The sequence below is a fragment of the Manihot esculenta genome, chromosome 3 (assembly GCF_001659605.2).
Source record: "Manihot esculenta cultivar AM560-2 chromosome 3, M.esculenta_v8, whole genome shotgun sequence".
Taxonomy (NCBI): domain Eukaryota; kingdom Viridiplantae; phylum Streptophyta; class Magnoliopsida; order Malpighiales; family Euphorbiaceae; genus Manihot; species Manihot esculenta.
The window spans coordinates 32,611,043-32,630,165 of NC_035163.2; the positions used below are offsets into that span (position 1 = coordinate 32,611,043).

Here is a 19,123-nt window from a genome sequence, read left to right on the forward strand (position 1 = left end):
TTCTTTTAAAAGAAAAAAATTATTTTCCTTGGATCCCTTTCCGCGTTAAACCGATTCACCATTACATTGAGTTGAAATCAGAAGTAAAGTTGAAAGGCAACCCCTATTTTGGTCATAACCAGGCCAAGCGTCAATGTAGTGAGTAATCTCTCCGCTTGGTTTTCGAGTATTGTTTCAGTTTTAGAAAATGTATATACATATATAAATAAATATGTACATTCTACTTAATTTATCATTCTAAGTTTCATCAGTTACTAAATTTTCTTAAATATCTTTAAAACGAGACGAAAATAGTTCAGGATTAGGGCACCGTCTCTTCATTTCTTGTGCAAAAATATATAATATAAAATAATTCTTCACCGTCTCTTTCTATAAAATCTCTCCGCTTGATCATTGACAGTGACAACGCAATTTCCCATTCAAGTAAATGATTTAGATGACTATAGCAAATCAAAACCACCCGTAGTAGATGAACTTCACCAATTAATTCGTCTTCCAATAACCTTTCATATTTTTCAGCATTAGCACTGTAACTGCAGATCACAGACTGCTACCCAATCAGAACAATGGTAAGATGGAATTTTCAATAACTGTCACTTGATTAACTGAAATTGAGCAAAGTACTCTGGGAAGAGCAATTATAGAAGAATGAAAGTCAAAGATACCCTGTTTTGATCAAGAACCATTCCTTTTTCATTCCATTACTCTATGCCAGCTACAAATTAACTAGCGTTTTAAAAGGAATATCACATGTAAACATTCCAATTTCCTATTATCCTGCCTCCAACTTGGTCACTACAAAACCTGACATAACATGTTAGCTGATATAAAACAACAATTAGCAAGCCCGATGAACAGCAGACCTGCTGATTCCATCTAACATTCACATCAAATTTACAGAATGACTGATCAAAGCCATGAATGCATGCAATCCCTCTCTATTCTCCTCATACTGTCAACTTAAATCTTGCGGTGATACATTAATCTCTCCATTATTCATCTGTTGAACATACGAGTATTATACAACAGTCAGCAGTGAATTTAAAACAGAACTTAGGAAAACCAAATAGGGATGATCAAAATGCAATAAGAAGAGTGGTGCATGCGTGATTGTGCACATTACAGAGAGTTGATTCAGAATTCCTCACATATGTCAAATAATGTTGTAAACTAGAGAAAAATTATGACGAGAATTCCAAGTGATGGGAAATGGCGTCAGTTATATAAAAAATGTTCCCTTTTCAATAAATGGGATAAAGCTTACAACATTATAAATCGGATACAAGATAAAGATATGACTGATTATGTCAACTAATTACCCAGCTACATTTCGTTTAATAATGCAGACACAAAAGCTAATAAATTACCTTGAGATTCTCAGATTTTGTAACTAGCCTCATGTACTGGTCACGTGCTACAGGGTCTCGGACCATGGACTTGACTCTTGCCAACGCTTTTTCAACTCCAGCAAATTTCTGTTTGCGGCCAATCCTCAGAAACTCATACTCATCAGTTTTTTCAGTCCCCTGAATCACATCTCCACATAGCTTTTCCAACCGAAATCCTCGCAAGCCAGATCTTTTTCGCCTCCATCGCAGTATTGCTTTTTCAACAATACTAACAGACCAAATAACCTTTTTATACTGCCTGCGTACTTGACGTCCCCTCACATGAGCCTGACAGAAAAGAGCAGACTGCGTAAGTATTTGCCTGTAATTCATAAGGATTTACCTAACTCAAAAAAAAAAAAAAAAAAAAAAAAAGCAAAAAGTCCTAATCTTCTTAGAAATGACTGACTGCAGACAATTGTACTTTGAACAATTATGGATTTCCTCAATTCTCATCCAAGAGGATAGGCACAATAAGGACTTTATTTCAACATTTGATGTCAAGGGGTGAGATGAGAAAAGTATAAGAAAAGAAAATAAGAAGGTGGGGAAAAAGAAACTATGGGAAAGGTCTAGATAAAATTGATTTTGCCAACTCAGTTAAATCATGATTCAATACATAAACCAGTGTGATTCATATTGAAGAGAGTATTTTAAAATCACAAATTTTATGAGTCAAGATACTACCATATATGTTTCAGTACCTGAATTTTTACAATTCGATTACGTATCTTCAAAAATTCTTTTCTTCCCTTCCAGCCACGATACTTTTGTTGGATCCTTGCAGCTGCAGAATGCAAATAATCTTCAAAATCACTCCTCCGTTGATATTTGTTCAAAGGACCAAGAGCAGCTAGGTCAAGTGAAACTTCAGAATCATCATTGCTCTTAGGAAATTGTCTATATCGGAATGAAGAAGACCGGTAGGCAGCTTGAATAAGAGCTGCTGCAAGAGTTGATTTTCTGACAGCAGCAAGAGTTCCTTTCAAGGAAAACCCATCATCTGCTCCGCCATCCAATGGAAAGGCAACTTGGGCTGCAGCTTCAGTTGGCTTTTCTGCTGCAATGGTTGCATCAATAGTATCTGTTATATTTTCTTTGATATTTAATGAAGAAAGGTGACTAGTTAAAAATGCTTCAGCCAAGAACCCAGCTATTCCTTTATGTCCTTGGCTTGATGCTAAATCAGCCGCAGTTTGTCCTCCAGGAAATGCTGAGGTTGGATCATCAACAAGAGTTGGATCCACACCCAATCTAACCAGTTCGATGACTGTTTCTTCTCTGAGGGAAAGAGAGCAGAAACATGAATAAGATAGTAAAACTTTATATACACACTCAAGCACTCACTAAGCATTTAAATCAAAATAAAACTGCTAAGATCCAAAAGAATATAGAGTTAAGGAAATTCCCATGATAGAATTCACAGACTGAAAGAAGAAATTATAACAGAATATAGCAAGGTTGAGGACTACAATTTTCTAAGAGCAAGGAAGCCATAGATCATAATGCAATAAGGTAATAATAAAGCAAACAACTAAGGAATTACACAATCTTAAATATGAAAAGAAAAAATGATTCAGAATAGCAGGTCTGACCTCCCAAAATATGATGCCCAGTGGAGTCCTGTTCTTCCTTGTGCATCCCTGAAATTGGGATTGTTACTGGCAGCAACTATAAGGCCCATGGCCCATTGATAACCAAGACCAGCAGTCAAGTGTATAACTCCTTGGCCTTCACCATCCAACATATCTGGTCCTTTACCCTCTCCATGAACTTTACAGACCAACCACTCAAAAAGCTTGTCACTTAGCAAACTTTGGATAAATTTATCCCTAGCATCTGTGAAATTAACTTCAGAGACCATCCAACTCTCCTTGGCCCTTGCCAATTCATTATCGATATTATTTCTCATTGAATATAAGGTACTTCTTATTTTACATTTGCTGCATCTTTCAATGGAGCAATTCAGCCATTTCTTCTCCAGCCCCAAATGCAGCAACTTTGCTAGACGCACTAGGAAGCGCTGTTCTTCCTCTTGCAAACTGCTGTTAGATATGGATGCAACTCTTGATGCATTTTCACGATATTCGAATTCCCTCACCTCACTGCAAGCTAATCTGTTACGACAGGTAACATAGAATGGGACCTGCCCAGTAGCATGAAGAGGGGCCTGACATCTGATAACATTATCTGTGAGAACTTCAGCAGAAACTTCAATTTCACCAAACATACAGCCCCATTTTGTTTCACTAGAAAACTTCTTGCTCCCTAAAAATGTACCAACGATTAGAACCTGGAAAAAGGGAATAACCATCAAAAATCAGTGCCATTTATTTATCAAAATTGCAAAGTAACTTCATGCAGTAGTTAAAAAAAAGTTTAGCCCATCCCCCAAAAACTAACAAGAGAGAGAGAGAGAGAGAAGAAAGAAGATAGGAGAAAAAGAAGAAGAAGAAGGGTTGGGTTCCAGGGCCAAGTGCACATACCTTCGTTTCAACACCAGAATAAGCCCAGTCTGGAGAGAAATCTCGAATGCTAAATAACTGTTCCTGGGAAAGAGAAGGACCCAATGATTCAATATCTAACTGCATATGGTGTGACAAACTAGATACTTCCTTATCTTCATTCTCAGTACCCAACGTATTCCAATAATTGCCAGAGTCCGAGGCCATCAAAGAATCATCACAATCTCCACCAATTTCTTTGTCCATCCATCTTCCAAAACTGTCAAGTTTTTTTAGCTCTCCTAATTCATTAGTACTTGCACCACCATCTTTGGGTTTGTTATCCACTTGTGCAATAGAAGCAGCTGTTTGAGAGCCAGAATGATCATGGAACTGGGAATTAGGAACCAACTTAAAATCATGTTCCTGCAAGACCAAAGTATAATACAAGTATTACTTGCTGCCTCTTCATCATGGGAAGCATCAAACAATGTACATACAAGACAAGATGCAATAAGTTGGTTTTAGAACTTTATGCTCACGAATTTCACTTTAGACAATGGGGAACAAGTACCCATTACTAAAAACAGAAATTGCCGTCTGCAGTAGACAGAGAAGCAAAATGCAGAACATGAAACCAATACTACTCATCCATTTCAAGTAAATTTTATGTATATTTCTATTGGACTGCTGTTAATATTCTCAAAAAGAAATTATGATCCAAGGCTAAGGAACACATATTTAGCATGATCTTAACAAAGAAAATACAATCAACAAAGAGAAAGATACAAATGCAGAATGCAGATAAAAGACCTGAATTGATCTCTGAGGAATTGCTGCTTGTGCTTGGTCATCTACATCATTGATCAATCTGTCTCCAGTAGCAACAGAATCTGGAACATCACTGTCTATTCTAGAATATGTCAATTTACGAGTAATAACATCAGCTCCTCTAGGTTGTCCAACGTAAAATTTCTGGTCATGAACATGATATGCATTCTTGCTGGAGCCAGGAATTTCAGCCCACAAAGATGATTCAGTGCTGTGATCAAATTTCACTCCATTTGTTGATAACATAGTGAATCCTGAAAATTTGCAGAAACTTCATTGCATTTTAATATCCAAAAACTACTTTGGGAAACACATCAAATGAGAAGTGAAAAACACAAACCATTGGAATGTATGATGACATTAACCTTTTATATTACCTTCAAAGGCCAAAGCCTGAAGGGCAAGAATAATGTGAACCTGATTAATCTATATGACAGAAGTTGCTTAAGAATAAAACAACTTAGCTGAATAGCTTACCTTCAACTTCAGCTGCAAGTAAAGAAGCATTATGTGACACAGAACCAATCTTTTGTTCTGTGAGACAAGCTCCTACATTATCTCTGGAATCAACATCCTCAAACTCTGAAGACAATGTTTGGCCATTCCGCTCAATTTCATTTGGATTTGATGCAAAAGACATTTGAGCTGTAAAAGCAGGTGAGGATGTTTGTGCAATGGAAGGAGCAGAAATGGGTTGAGGGCTTTCAACCTGGGTACCTCGATCAGCTAGCAAATGAGATACACCAGACCTGTATCCCTGCATCAACAAAAAGAGTAAAGATCAAAGGAACATTAAGGCATGTTATAGTAAGCATTATGGTGAATTCATATTACTAGATCAAAGTTTGAAGAAATCTCAAGTCCTTAGATCAAATACTCGTTGCCACAGTAAGGCCACACAAAATGGAGCAAAAAGAAAATGCAAGAACAATTTATTAGCTTACCATTCAAAAGATCAGAGATTTGATTTTAAAATTCTACAAAGCATATTGTCACACAATCTTCATGCACCAAAATAACGTATAATGCATACACATCAACACAGAAATACAGAAACAGAAAAACAGAGAGATGAAGAACGTAGGTCATTGCAAGAAATACCTCCTTTACTTCTCTGTAGTGCACAAGGACAATATGCTCTAATTTCCTGAAATACAGAAATGTACAAAATTTTAACCTTGAATTTATATAAGATAATAAGAAAAATAACATACATGAGAATACAATGCAAACGTTAGCAGGAAGTGCTTGTAGCAAAATCCTTAAGACAACAGTCCTGCAATTGCCGGACTCTCGAGTATTTTCCATGCTATATATTACATGTGGTACATAATATGAGCAATTCAAAAGCTAAATTTATGTTGTTTTTCAATCACATAAATATGGAATTAATTTGCTAATCAAATCAATTTTCAAGCAAACAAATTTTCATGTTTGGCACCTTATGCAATACATGTAGAAATCATTTTAAAATTATACCAGCACTACTTGTGTAGGCTAGTTAGTTTAGAATTCATTCTATCAAATTTGATGTAGTCATGTAGTTAGGCTTAAGCTTGACAAATTATATAAAACATACTAAAAATATTGAGCGTGTAATTAACTCCATAAAATTTACGGCATTCTTTCATACCCAAACAAGCTCACGACTTCTCAAATCAGTAGTTCCAACAGTGACACTCACCCGTCAAGCATCCAATAACATCTCCGCTGAAAGCTGTCATTGTCCTCCCCATGGGCATAATAACAATGAAGAACATCCACACTGCCAGCCTACATAACCGATAATGAGTAATTAAACTGCCTAAGACAGCTTATAATACCAAAACCACTATACAGCTTTATCAAGCTGCAGTGAGGAAACATTATAGAATCAAAAAGTAAAAGAGTGAAATTTTTCCAAGCAATTTGAGAGGAACTTGACAGAAACATCTTCAACTGCAGGTCTCTTAGCACTACATACAAACAGACTCAAAAGATGTAACCATGATTATGCCCTCATAACATAAGGGATATACCTTCTTCAGAAAAGACATTACAGTCAGATGGCTATTAATATACTGAGTTTCTGACTGCTGACAACCCTTTTGATAAACCCTTTACATAATTTAATTCAAGACAAGTTGATAAAAACTCAATCTCACTCAAGGAAGTCAATCCTACAGAAGTTGGTAAAATTCAATAATCCATTATGCTCAGTAATAAGTAGATTCTTGGAGCGTGCTGAAAAATGTTAATATTCAAATATCAAATTAGTTTTATGCAAAACATAGTAAATCTGTTCTCTCAATTCTCAGCACATATTATTGCATGGTCATACTGGAATAAAAGTATTTCGTCCATTAAACCATTTTAGCATCAAGAAGTATAGAAAAGAATCAAATAACCATAAAAGCTAAGCAGACTAAAGATAGATTCTTGAACTATGGGAATTAATGCCCATAAGACTCTTGAACTGCACCAGTTAGGACTTGGACTGACCAAAAAAAAAAGTGAACTTACAAATAATAAATTGAACTGCACACCTTCAACTTTTCATGAGCTTCTCTAACAGTTTTTCCATCCTTTTTCTTCCTCCATCGATGACCATCTTTACGAAAATATCGAAGTGCTTTTCGATCAAATAGAAACAAAGAACCAGCTGAAAAACAAATAGAATTTAGTATAAGCTGACAGTTGACACACTTCCAGAGCATTGCATGACAGCCCAAGTAACATATTTATCTACAACTTTTGATTTAAAAGTCACAAAAAAAGATATCTGCCAAATAATCAAACAAGAATTGCATAAGAAGCAAATGAAAACCTGAAGGCTGAATGGGTGGCTCTGGAGTCAATTTAAACCTCTGATAGTTACGAAGTATTTCCAAGATTTCATTCGGACGAAGCCAACGGTGTTTTGCTTCCTCCAATATCTGCTCCAAGTCTGCCAAATTTCAAGAAATGCACACATTGTTGAAGATATCAAGATTCAAAAACTCGAGAACAGGAAGGAAGAATTCAACTGATTTTCAAAAGAAACATTTAGTGACAATAACATTTAATCCTTAAACAATGCAAAAAAATCAACCATGCCAACTGATCAAAAGATAGTTTTAACTTTTCATCGTAAAATATCCAATGCAATTAAATAAGCTAAGTTAAATTCAATGTTTAGAGACGTTCAAAGAAATTTGACTCAGAAATGAGCCCTTCGCTGTTGATGATCAATTATCTTGTTTATAAGGCTAAGTTCATGCACGCAAAAGCCCCTGAAAATATTTAACATTCAGATATTTCGAAGTAACGTACAAAAATGTTGATGAGAAAAGCGCCATATAAAAAGTATCACAATCAGAGAGAGGCCGAGGTTGATACTCATATATATATGACCAAGAAAACAACAGGAAGACTAAAAAGCAGCAACAAAAAGGGGGGAGGGGGCTAACCAAGTGGTTGATTGGGAAAGTATCTTCTAGTCTCAGCCATTGATATAAACCCTAGAATTCATGAGCCAATCTCCTATGAAAACTGGATAAACCTGCATAAAATAAAAGCAATATAAAAGTTCTAAATACACTAAGCTATCGCATAGGTGAAATGAAGAAAAATTACAGCAGAACATAAGAAAATACATAGAGAGAATTGAAAGATTTTAAAAATCAAATAACCTAAGCGCAGAAAAAATTGTATTGTATGAGCTGGTGCTGAAGGTTGAGAGACGAAGCTTCGAACAGGAAACGAGAGAGGAGGAGAGCGTGTGAAAGTCACGGAATTTTTTTTCTTTTAAGAAACATTAAGGAGGAAGAGTCGAGGAGAGAGAGGTTATGCAACCAAAAAGTCAATATCTGATGGGTTTGTGTCCATACTCTATCCATTCATCAGAGAGAGAGAACGCGATATATGTGCCTGTAGGTGGGGCCATTGCTTACGTGGCATTTTCGGAATACAGTGGATTTTTACTTTACGATTTTTTTTTTCCGTTTTATTTTATAATAAAGTAGGCCCTCCGTAAAATATATACTCCTATTTTATATGGATGGACAGATATATATAAAGAAGCAGTCCTTTGTACATGAATTTATACGGATAGTTCCCGTGGCTTGCGTCACCGGAGTCATTCATTCATCCTTTAATTTAGGTTTAATGTCTATCCTTCGCTTTCATTACCAAATATAAAGTATTTATTCATTTTGCGTAAGGTGACAAACAATTATGAGTTACCATTCCTCTTAATTACATGCACGGAGAATCATAGAGGGTTTTTTTTACCATAAAAACATTATTGCATTAAAAAGGCAACGAACCAAATGAATAAATAGAAAATTCATATTCAAATCGCTAAAATCTACTATTTAATTTATAGCTAATCTTAAATTTGTATTGTCAAGAATTACTAGAGACAATTATAGTCAAAGAAAAAAAATAAACAAGCTCATTGCATGTTCCAAAAAAATAAATCACAAACAAATTTAAAAATATGTAAAAGTTAAGACTCATATGACATCATAATTAATACAAATAAGAAGTAGAAATTTGAAACAGAGCATATTATACAAACCTACCACAATCATCCAAATCACCAAGAGAAAATAAGTTTGAGACTCCAAAAGTACAAACGCCATATAAGAAGAGGAGATGCAATAAAATTCATGATGTTTCAATAATCTGAAAAAAAAAATAATGATACAATTAATTAGTGATATTTATCCATTAATATAAGCAACCAAAGAATTCATCATTAAAAAGTAAATAATTTAAATAGTCACACAATCATACATACAAACTAATTGGGAGAATAAAAAGGCTACTTGTACTTAATTATTTTGTGACCAAATTTTTAAAAATTTTAAAAATTTATCTTAATTTCAAATTAGAATAGAGAGAAGTCCGCTCATTAGAATTATTATAAATTTTTTATTAATGATGGATATATTGCATTTAAATAAGGTTTATAAAATTATATATAAAAATTTTTTAGACAAAATCAATCAAATACATACAAATAAATAAAATTAATTTAAAAAAATTAAATCAATCTAAAAAATTATGTACAAATTGATGAGTACGGAGTGTCCCAATCTGTTAATATAAAATGGGCTGGACCAGGCACGTGCGCAGGCCCATTATCAAGAAACTTAGCCTGGTGACGTGACAGGAGATAGGGAGGACAAATTCAGTCACTTTGCAGTCTTGCTCGCATGCACGCCGGGATGAATTAAATGGTCATCTGGTATGGAGAGAAGTTATAACACATTCATACGTACAGACGCAGAGACAGGTGACATTATTATAGAGAGACAATTAGACGTTACTCGCGAACAAAAAGAAAATGAATAAATGGTGAGGAAGGTCTTCTTCTCCGGTTAAACTTATACAACCACTGTAAATCTTATTTTCTGCATCTTAGAATATCATAAATAAAATAAATCAAACCAACAAACAGTCCTAGTCACTTTGTGAAAACATTATCTAGTAGCGCGAGCACCGAGAAGTCATAGCACTCTACAGTCCAAACAATAATTAAAACAAAATAGAGTAAAAATTTATCAATATAAGAGACACAAACAAGTAAAAGACAACATGCAACGAACAAACAAGTAAAAGAAAAACTCTCGAATCAAAATAAACCATCGACAACAGCAATAATAAAGACGAGAGACGCAGCAGAGTCCCGCTGAATAACAACCAATAAGAGCAGTGGCCACTAAATGTATCAATGTAATCCTGATGCGATATTTTTTTTTATCATCTTCTTCTTTATTTCTTTTTTCTCTTTATTAAATTTTTTAAAATTATTATTCACATAAAAAAAATTGTTTTCCTAATTAAAAAAAAAGTGTTTCATGTCAAAAGTTGGCTGCGCTTGCTTTGGTACAACAGCAAGATTACTCCATTGTGATCTGGACGTCACATATTCAAGCCATCAATCAACCTCCTAGGCCCTTACAATGCAAGAGGACCAAATCATAAAAATCCAAAATCTTAATGCATGAGTGCACCCTTCAACGAGTTGGACATCTTAATACTTGTCAGCCAAGTGCCTCATTGTGCTGTTGGCTTGGCTTCAAAGACGAATCCTATGGAGAAAGAAAGGATCAACAACTCTTAACCATAATCAAATTCCAAAATACAAATCTCTGCATTTGCTTAAACCCAATGATCAAATATTAAGCTTCAATAAGTTATTGACAGATTGCTAATCGCACATTGTTCAGGCAAGCAAGCCTTAAAAGTCTAGTACGGTGGAGAAAGACAATTGAAAAAAGGTTTAATTTTTAGGAATAATTGTTAATTTATTAATTGTAGTTTATATAGTTACAGTTTATTCTACCGATATATGTACACACATATGTTATTGTTATTAATGCCCACTGTGTATATACTTTCCAACTTGTATATAATTAAGTTAATTATATTATATATGTCACATTTGTATTATATATAGTAATATTTTGAATGAAATGATATTAAAAAAATAACCAAATGATAATTTATCAATAATTTTATGTAAATCATACCTTTTAATTAAAACTAATTCACAATATATTATAATTCAAATGACAATATTCTAATATAATATATTAATATTTTGACATAAATAATGTGTTTTGATATTATGTTTCCTTTAAAAAATAATACTTTCTGCGTTTTATAATTTTTTATTTTTTTTAATTATTTATTTTTTTTAAAAAATAGAATTAAAAATTAAGGGAGTAAATCAAAATTTATTCAAATGGATTACTAAGTATTATTTTTTATATCACACTAACATATAAATTGAATATTAATATGGACTGAGTATATAAATTTCCTCTAAAGCTACAGTTTTTCTCTGGAGGTTCTAGTTTTCGAGTGAGTTGCGCTCCGCCCCCATAGTCTCATTTTCCCCTATCGTGTTGAGCAGCTCTACAGCCCTAGCTGGCCGGCGCATGCCCTGACCGTCAACGATTGGTTCAGCTACGGTACTCTGCTTCTTTCTTTCAGCTGCACAATCGGTTGCTTCAGCCATTGATCAAGGGTTTCAGCTACACAGTCCGCCCCACCGCCTTGGTTCACATCTTCTTGAGTTGGCTGCTTCAGTCATTGCAGTGTAACGCATTCGTTATTTCAAGTTAGCAGATAGGTTAGTATTCCTATTCGGTTGGTTGATTTTAAGTTAATTCTTAGCAGATCATTTGTGTCTTCTTGTTAAAAGAAATTGGGTATTTGCTTCCTGCAACACGGTGTCAAAAAAATTTAAATAGGTTAACCATTATGGCTATAATAACATTTTGTTTGTAGTTTAATGAATTACAAATACCTGCTCTTTGGTTTCAGAAATTGTAATTAGTTGCACTGGTATGCGCAGTGGGCTTACCTTAGTGCACTTCATTGTTCGTAGTTAGGTCAATATGCACAGATGGCTCCCTTACAGGGGATTCAGTCTTTCATTTATAAGGCCAGATAGATGATAGACTCTTGTAAATTACGGAACTGCTGGGAAGTCCATGAAATTTGTGCCTCAATTTTTCACTTGAAGGGTTATGGACTTCAAGTGATTCCCACATTCCAAATTATTTTATGGTTAGATAAATGAAGTCCTATCAAATGTCATTCACAAGGATAATGTAGACCAGCACATTAGTTTCTAGGTCTGTTACTAATTTATCAATGTATGAACCTTTTATTCCTTTTATTTCAAGATTACATTTTGTTTAACTTAATGTTGCTTTCGAACATATCTTGTGGCGCTTCAGCTGATCCGACTTGCCATTACTCAATTTTGTGGATCCTGTATTGGTGGCATTGGATGCTTTTCTCCTGGAGCTTTGTGGTTTATCTGCAAGCATGCTTCGTGTGGACATTTATTTATTCTTTCTGCATCGAGTGATATTTTAAGTTAGTTTCCTCATAGCGCAGCAAATTTGATTTTTATTCTTCAGCAGTACAGGGCTTTTTATTGACATTGCTTGTATTTGAACTTTTATATCTGATTTTGTTAATCTCAAACTTGAGCTTGAGCTCAAGTTTCAGCTTGAGCTCAAGTTTCAGCTTCACAACTTTGAGCTCGATCTTAAGCTTTGAGATGAGCTTATTATTGAGCCAAACGAGCATAATAATGGGCTGAGCTTGAGCTCTTTTCGTAAACATGTTAAACTACCTTAAACCGGACCGAGCTCAAGCTAGGCTCTTTTATGTGATAAATGAGATCGATAGTAGCCAAACTGAAATCAAGCTCAAGCTCAACAAAGTTTAAATGAATTGAGCTCGAGATTGAGCCTGAAAATTTTTTTCCAAGTCGGGCTTGAACTTCCAAAAGCTCGGCTCGGTCCAATTACACCTAAGGTATTTGGCTCCTGTTGATCTATGTGTCTTTTGTTATATTACTACTACTAATATTATCGGGTTTTTTCACATTTGATTGACATGGAGTTACATTGGGATTTTGTTTTACAGATTTTAGTTCATGTAAATGGTGGTACCAATACCATGGGCCTTATACTGGTGGTGTTTCTTTCAGTGTTAGGTTCTTAATATGATTAAAAAATTAAACATTTTATGTCAAGATTGTCAAGCTTCAACTGAATGAATACCAGCACATGTAAACTTTTGTGCTTAATGCTGCAAGCTCAATTTGTCACGATTGATGCTTGTTGGTCACTGATTCAATTTCTGCGAAGCATGAATATTTTGCTTTTGCAAATCAATGAATTTGCAGCTTTGTTTGATGGGTTTTGTTTAAAAATTCTGTAGGACTGTGTCTCATACCCATATCCAGGAACTATAAATTTATGTAATGATGTGCTGTGTGTTTGTGATTTGAAGCAATCAGAAAAAGTGCAACTGCAGAGTTTTATTTTGAAGTTCTTTTGCAGGTCTGCTCTTTAGTCTTAGAGTTTATGAGTTCTTTCATCTTCTTACAATTTTAATATGATTGGGTATAAGAAATATAGATAGGGATTATAATTGCTGCGCTTAGGTCTTTGATTACTTGCATTTGGTAGACAGGTATAAGTATATGAGAGATGGACATAATTTCTCAATTGCAAGAGCAAGTCGATTTAATTGCATCACTTGCTTTTAATACTATTGGGACGCTGCAAAGAGATGCTCCTCCAGTGCGTCTCTCTCCAAATTATCCTGAACCACCAGCTAACCCTACTGAGGATTTTGTGGAGCAACCTAAATTGATGAGTGCTGCGCTTGTAAAGGCTGCTAAGCAGGTGCCCAATGTTCATTCATAAGAGAATACTGTTTTCAACTTTAAAATTAATTGATGGATTGGAATATTGGACACCTCTGCTACATATCTTGGGTGGCTCACCTTTAGTTGTATTCATTTGGGATCTTTTGGGGGTGAATCAGCTTTTCTTTGTATGATGGATAAACCCATAATTTTTCTTTTTGCTAGTTTTAACAATTACAATGACTTGTAGCTTTCTAGAGTTGATTTTGTGAGACTTGGGTAAGGCCGCAAGGGGATGCCTTTCCCATTATTTTCACAATCTAAACCCTTATTTAGTCACAAAAGGGCAGCAAAAACTTATCACCTCATTACATTCTACGTAGGAGATATTAAGATCTGTATTCGTAAGTTCCTGCAAGAATGGTCAAAGCAAGTGCAACTAAAACTTTCTGAGGAACATTGGTGTCAAAGTCTTGGAATAAAACTTCAGGAAAATTCAATTGCCTTAGAAAGCCAAGTCTGAAATTGGCACATTCAAGTAGATTCCCTTAACAATACCATGTATCTGTTATATCATGACAACTTGTTACATATACAACATATCTGAAGAGACAAAATTTGATATTAGAACCACAAAAGTTTTGGTTCAAGTTTCAACCACAAGTTGACCTGCGAATCCTCGTATGTGTAGCTACATATTCAATATCTATGATTCCTATTATTGTGTGATCTAAGTATAATCAACTAACTGCTGGATGTTGCCTGTTCAGTTTGATGCTTTGGTGGCAGCTCTTCCATTGGCCGAGGGGGGTGAAGAAGCTCAACTGAAAAGGATTGCAGAACTGCAAGTATGAACTCAACTGCTTTGCCCAGTGTTATTAAATCCGGACTGGAGGTTGACTTGGTGAAGTAACTAAGTGGATGGGTTAGTAGTTCAGCTAGTAGGTCAATGGGTTAACTAGTGGGTCATTAAAAAAATAATTAAAGATATATAAATTAATTAAATATAACACCTCTTAATATAAATACATAAATCTAATTAATTAAACTCTATTTTTGCAAATTTCAAATTTTTTATGTTATATTTATAAATATTTTAATAATAGTTTTAAATTTCATATATAGGCATATATTTTAAATATTATTATTAAATATTTTCTTAATATTTATGAGTAATACATAAAACTTTCTATAAATATAATTATCTTTTTAATAATTATGATATATTGATTATATATAGAAAATTAAAAAAAATTATTTTATATAATTTATTATACTAAGTAAAAAAAATAAAAAAAAAGTTATATAATGATCAAGTTATGTGACTTTAAAGATTTCTAATGTCGGTCTTGCCTCTTGGGTTCATTTCCCCTCGCTAATGCTTAAAAGTTTTTGGCTTCTATTCACTATTTGACCTAACCAGGTCAACTGGTTCACTCCAGTTCATTTGTTTGATTGTCTGTTCAATTGATTCACATATTTCTGCATCTTACTTGGTTCAGTTGCAAATTTGTATCAGTTTGGGGTCCGTTTCACTGGTCCAGGTTTAATAACCTTGGACATCCCTAACTAAAATTCCAGTCTATCTTTTTTAATGGTTTATTTTACTATTTGTGATCTATGTTCCAGGCTGAAAATGATGCAATAGGCCAAGAACTCCAAAGGCAACTGGAAGCTGCAGGTAAGTCCTCGTCAGCTTGTTTTTATATTTTATACATATGTGGCAATCATCAATCGGGTTGTGTAACATACTAGGTGTATCCAAGTCTTTCCTTTATATTACTCGTTGTATGAACTTTTTCAGGGTATTTCTGCTCATGAAAACGATACTCATATCAAGCTTTCCTTCTAATGGTACATTAAACAAACCGAGATAAATTTATAGGCAATAAAAAAGATGTTTTTGCTCCAGTAGCTAGGACCTATGTGGAGTGCATGCATAATACAGAGAGAAGAGCACAAGAAAACTTTTGCCAATTTGAGAGAGATGGATAGATAGATAAATAGAGAGGGAGAGAGAAGGAATGAAACAGAGGGGGGAAGATATACTTCCTTTATGCCAGTGGAGATTGGACATAACTGAATAACCAAATGATAGTATCCTTGGGGATTCATATGATATAGGCTGATTTTATGTATACCCAAGTGAGCTAAAAATTATATGACAGCCTTCAGGAAACAAATAACTTTATGTGCTGGTATTTTCCTTTTTTCTCTTATCATTTTCCTTTATTACTTTTATTCATAGTCCATTAAGATGTAATCTAACATCAACCTTGATGTGTTTTTGGTGGTTTTAGAGAAAGAATTGAAGCAGGTTCAGGAGCTATTTAGCCAAGCAACAGATAATTGCTTGAACTTGAAGAAGCCAGATTAAAGATGGCACTGGATTTCCTAATATGGGAGGTGAAAAAGGCATAAATGGCCTAGATGGAGAAATCCAAAGTTTTTTCCCTTCATTACGAGGATGTATCATCTGCACGTGTTGTATATTGGTGTCTTCAGCAAATATAAGATTGTCTGGTGTGTTAAAGTGGCATATGCATGGTAGAATCATGTTAGAGCACCCTTTATAAATTAATGTTTTATATATTCAGATTAATTATTTGACAAATTCAAAGAAGTGAAGCTTTGGCTATTCGCAGTAGTATCTCCTGTGTTTTGCTTTATCTTCCATCTTTTTATTCCCATTCTTGGTCTTCTGCTTCGGGATAAAATGAACAAAAGTCGTATGAAAAGTGCTAACCATTCAAGGAACCGAAAGCGACCTGTCCAGTAGCATAGGCAGTAAAAGGTTGAAGCCTCTGTCACCCTTCTTCCTCCCTTGAACCACAATTATCAAGCTTATTGCTTGGAAATTTCCATGAAAGGTCTCTTTTCCTAGCAACTCCACATTGTTTCTTAAACGGAATGGAAAAAACGGCCAAACAGGAACTAAATACAATTTACCATGTAGGATATATAAGTAAACTAGCAACTCTATTAAATCCTTCAATTGAAACTGGCATGATAACGCAAATGAACTTCTGTTGAGGACGAGTGAATGTGTCCCTGCAATAACTTGACGGCCTGTCATATGCAAAATTGAGCAATAAAGCACCACTTGCACCACCTATCCATATCCCTTGCAAGTTAGCAATTGATATTATTAGATATTATAACCAATTCTACTTGATCATCCAAATATGCTGATTGCTGAATTCCAATAGGCTATCAAATGGATTATAGAGATGGGAGCCTGACCTGTACACCTCTGTATGCGCACTGCAGTATCCAAGGTATCATGCTTGATCTGGGTCTCGGGTGTAATATGCATTATATGGGTTATAAATACTACAGATTATTTTTTAAATAAAAAATTACTATTTAGTTTCAAAAATTCATTATTTATCAGTTATTTTATATTAAAAATATTTTATTTTTTTATAATATTTAACGAATAAAATTAATGGATATTAAAGATATTTTAATATATTTTTTAAAATTAATACCAATTAATAATTTTTTTATATAATAAAGTAATAATTTTTCCTAAATGAAAACAGATCTTATTACTAATGTCTAAATAAAAACAGATCTTATTACTAAGGTCTTATTCTATTGCAGTCGACTCGAGTGTTATTGCCTCTTGGAATACGTTAAACGACTCGTAGTTTAACTTCCAGGGAAAGTTGCGACAGTGTGCTTTTTCCTATTTGACTCCCGCCTCAAGTAGCAACCCTCTCTCTCTCTCTTATATTGGAAATTCGGAAATCTGAAGGTGCTCTTCTTGATATTCAAATCAACAAATTGAGCTTATATTGACTGTGATTAATAATGAGTGGTATAAATTTTGGCTTTGATGCGTTTAATGGCTCTCCGAGAAATCTTAAACGAGAAGATTCACCGTCATCTTCCGCACAACAGGACGATGTTGCTGCCGGCGGCTTGCAGGTCCATTGCTTCACCGAAATCGTCGACGATACTACGCTTCATTTCCAGATCATCCGCCTTCACAAACAGGTATTCTTCTTTACTTTACTATTGCGGTCTCCATTATTTTTCTTTTCTTTACTTTCGTTTTTTTTTTTTTTAATTTATTGGTTGGCTGTGGATGTAGATATATGCATGGATTGGCTGCAACTCTGCTAAATTTGGGCATCTTTACGCGGCTGCGCCCACGCGGCCTGTAAGTTATTAATCGTCTTGTTACTGTTTCGTTTGTTTTCTTTTTCCATTGTTATCGTCTCTGTATTTGATAATTTGTGGCAGAGTAATACTGTGAGTGTTGCTTGTTTACTTGGAGGAGCTTCTGATAATACGGGATCTGGCATTGCTCGACGATTAGGTAAGATTGTGAATTTTTCACTAGTTTATGGCCATTGATTCCTGCCTTTTTGCTTATGATGGAGTTATTTCATGTTTATTTACAGCGTTAAAGACTGGCCTTAATATAATCCTGGCTTGTAATATTCCTAAGAACGCTCCCATGCTTGAGGTTCTCTCTCTCTCTCTCTCTCTCTCTCTAACGCACACAGACGGAACCCATGTGAAAGCATTTCTGCATATGAAGAGCTATTGAGAAATCAAGTTAATCAACCACTGTCTTTCAAAAATAAAATAATAGCTGTTATCTGTGTTTTTATGATTCCGCATACCTTAATTTCTGTTATTTTATTTTTCTTTTTCCCTTTTCTTTGTGTTATTAGGTGAATGCTGAGAAAAAGTTAGTGGAGAAGCTAACCTATTTGGGCTATACAAAAAAAAAATTGTTATCTTCATAGCAGAGAGCTGAAAGTATTCTGCAATGTGATGGAATAGATGTCTCTACTTGCAGTGGTTCATGTTGCACAGTATGACAGCATAGTCAAAGACAGATTGATAAAGGGAGATTTGATGGATAAAGCTTCTTTCTGCTTCAGTGGTATTGCTGTTGGTCTGAATAATTCTAGAGTAGATAATAGAATAAAAAAATACAACACTTGTAGGGTTGTGAATTAATTAGCACTGTTGGGTGAAGTTAATGTTTGACTGTGTTGTTTGATTTTAGCATTTTTAGCTTTCAGTATGCGTTCGCTGGTGCATGCGGTCCTGTACTTGGTTCTTTCTTGCAGCTGCAATATGAATGCTATTTACTGGAGAATCATGATGTAACTTGTGCAAGTTGTTATGGTTTCAGCTTGTTACTTTTCTATTTATGGCTTCTTGCATTATTGACAATAAAAATATTGCTATGTGGACCATACAATTAAAAGCTGTAGTTTGGAGCTAATACTGGCTGCCGCGGCAATCTTTTCGTTTTTTAAGTTTTACTTAATATTCTAAACCAAAAA

General features: G+C 34.5%; 3 protein-coding genes across 14 annotated transcripts; 2 read left to right on the top strand and 1 right to left on the bottom strand.

The window, feature by feature from the left end:
- Positions 1–669: 669 nt before the first annotated feature.
- LOC110611368 (calmodulin-binding transcription activator 1) lies at positions 670–8,507 on the bottom strand. 3 transcript variants are annotated; one of them, XM_021751656.2, is made up of 13 exons: positions 8,314–8,507; positions 8,092–8,183; positions 7,470–7,589; positions 7,189–7,304; positions 6,348–6,436; positions 5,765–5,810; positions 5,141–5,420; positions 4,646–4,917; positions 3,875–4,258; positions 2,984–3,681; positions 2,093–2,669; positions 1,368–1,676; positions 670–1,000 (listed from the first exon to the last, which is right to left on the bottom strand). In XM_021751656.2, the coding sequence occupies exons 2-13, from the start codon at positions 8,129–8,131 to the stop codon at positions 956–958; spliced, it is 2,976 nt and encodes a 991-aa protein (XP_021607348.1). In that variant the 5' UTR covers positions 8,132–8,183; positions 8,314–8,507; the 3' UTR covers positions 670–955. The 3 variants fall into 3 exon arrangements, with proteins under 3 accessions (XP_021607348.1, XP_021607349.1, XP_043811170.1); XM_021751657.2 differs by lacking the exon at positions 8,314–8,507 and having other exon boundaries at positions 7,166–7,304; positions 8,092–8,110; XM_043955235.1 differs by lacking the exons at positions 5,765–5,810; positions 6,348–6,436; positions 7,470–7,589; positions 8,092–8,183; positions 8,314–8,507 and having other exon boundaries at positions 7,166–7,286.
- A 2,943-nt stretch (positions 8,508–11,450) lies between these two features.
- LOC110612016 (mediator of RNA polymerase II transcription subunit 21) lies at positions 11,451–16,461 on the top strand. 9 transcript variants are annotated; one of them, XM_043955290.1, is made up of 7 exons: positions 11,451–11,768; positions 12,382–12,523; positions 13,379–13,500; positions 13,630–13,848; positions 14,582–14,659; positions 15,441–15,492; positions 16,112–16,461. In XM_043955290.1, exons 4-7 carry the CDS (start codon positions 13,651–13,653, stop codon positions 16,186–16,188), a joined length of 405 nt encoding a protein of 134 aa, XP_043811225.1. In that variant the 5' UTR covers positions 11,451–11,768; positions 12,382–12,523; positions 13,379–13,500; positions 13,630–13,650; the 3' UTR covers positions 16,189–16,461. The 9 variants fall into 9 exon arrangements, with proteins under 9 accessions (XP_043811225.1, XP_021608335.1, XP_021608339.1 ...); XM_021752642.2 differs by having other exon boundaries at positions 11,452–11,768; positions 13,634–13,848; XM_021752643.2 differs by lacking the exon at positions 12,382–12,523.
- Positions 16,462–17,465: 1,004 nt separating this feature from the next.
- On the top strand, positions 17,466–18,986 carry LOC110610551 (proteasome assembly chaperone 4). 2 transcript variants are annotated; one of them, XM_021750527.2, is made up of 5 exons: positions 17,466–17,813; positions 17,911–17,979; positions 18,063–18,138; positions 18,224–18,288; positions 18,500–18,986. In XM_021750527.2, the coding sequence occupies exons 1-5, from the start codon at positions 17,628–17,630 to the stop codon at positions 18,572–18,574; spliced, it is 471 nt and encodes a 156-aa protein (XP_021606219.1). In that variant the 5' UTR covers positions 17,466–17,627; the 3' UTR covers positions 18,575–18,986. The 2 variants fall into 2 exon arrangements, with proteins under 2 accessions (XP_021606219.1, XP_043810487.1); XM_043954552.1 differs by having other exon boundaries at positions 18,224–18,380; positions 18,500–18,758.
- Positions 18,987–19,123: the final 137 nt, after the last annotated feature.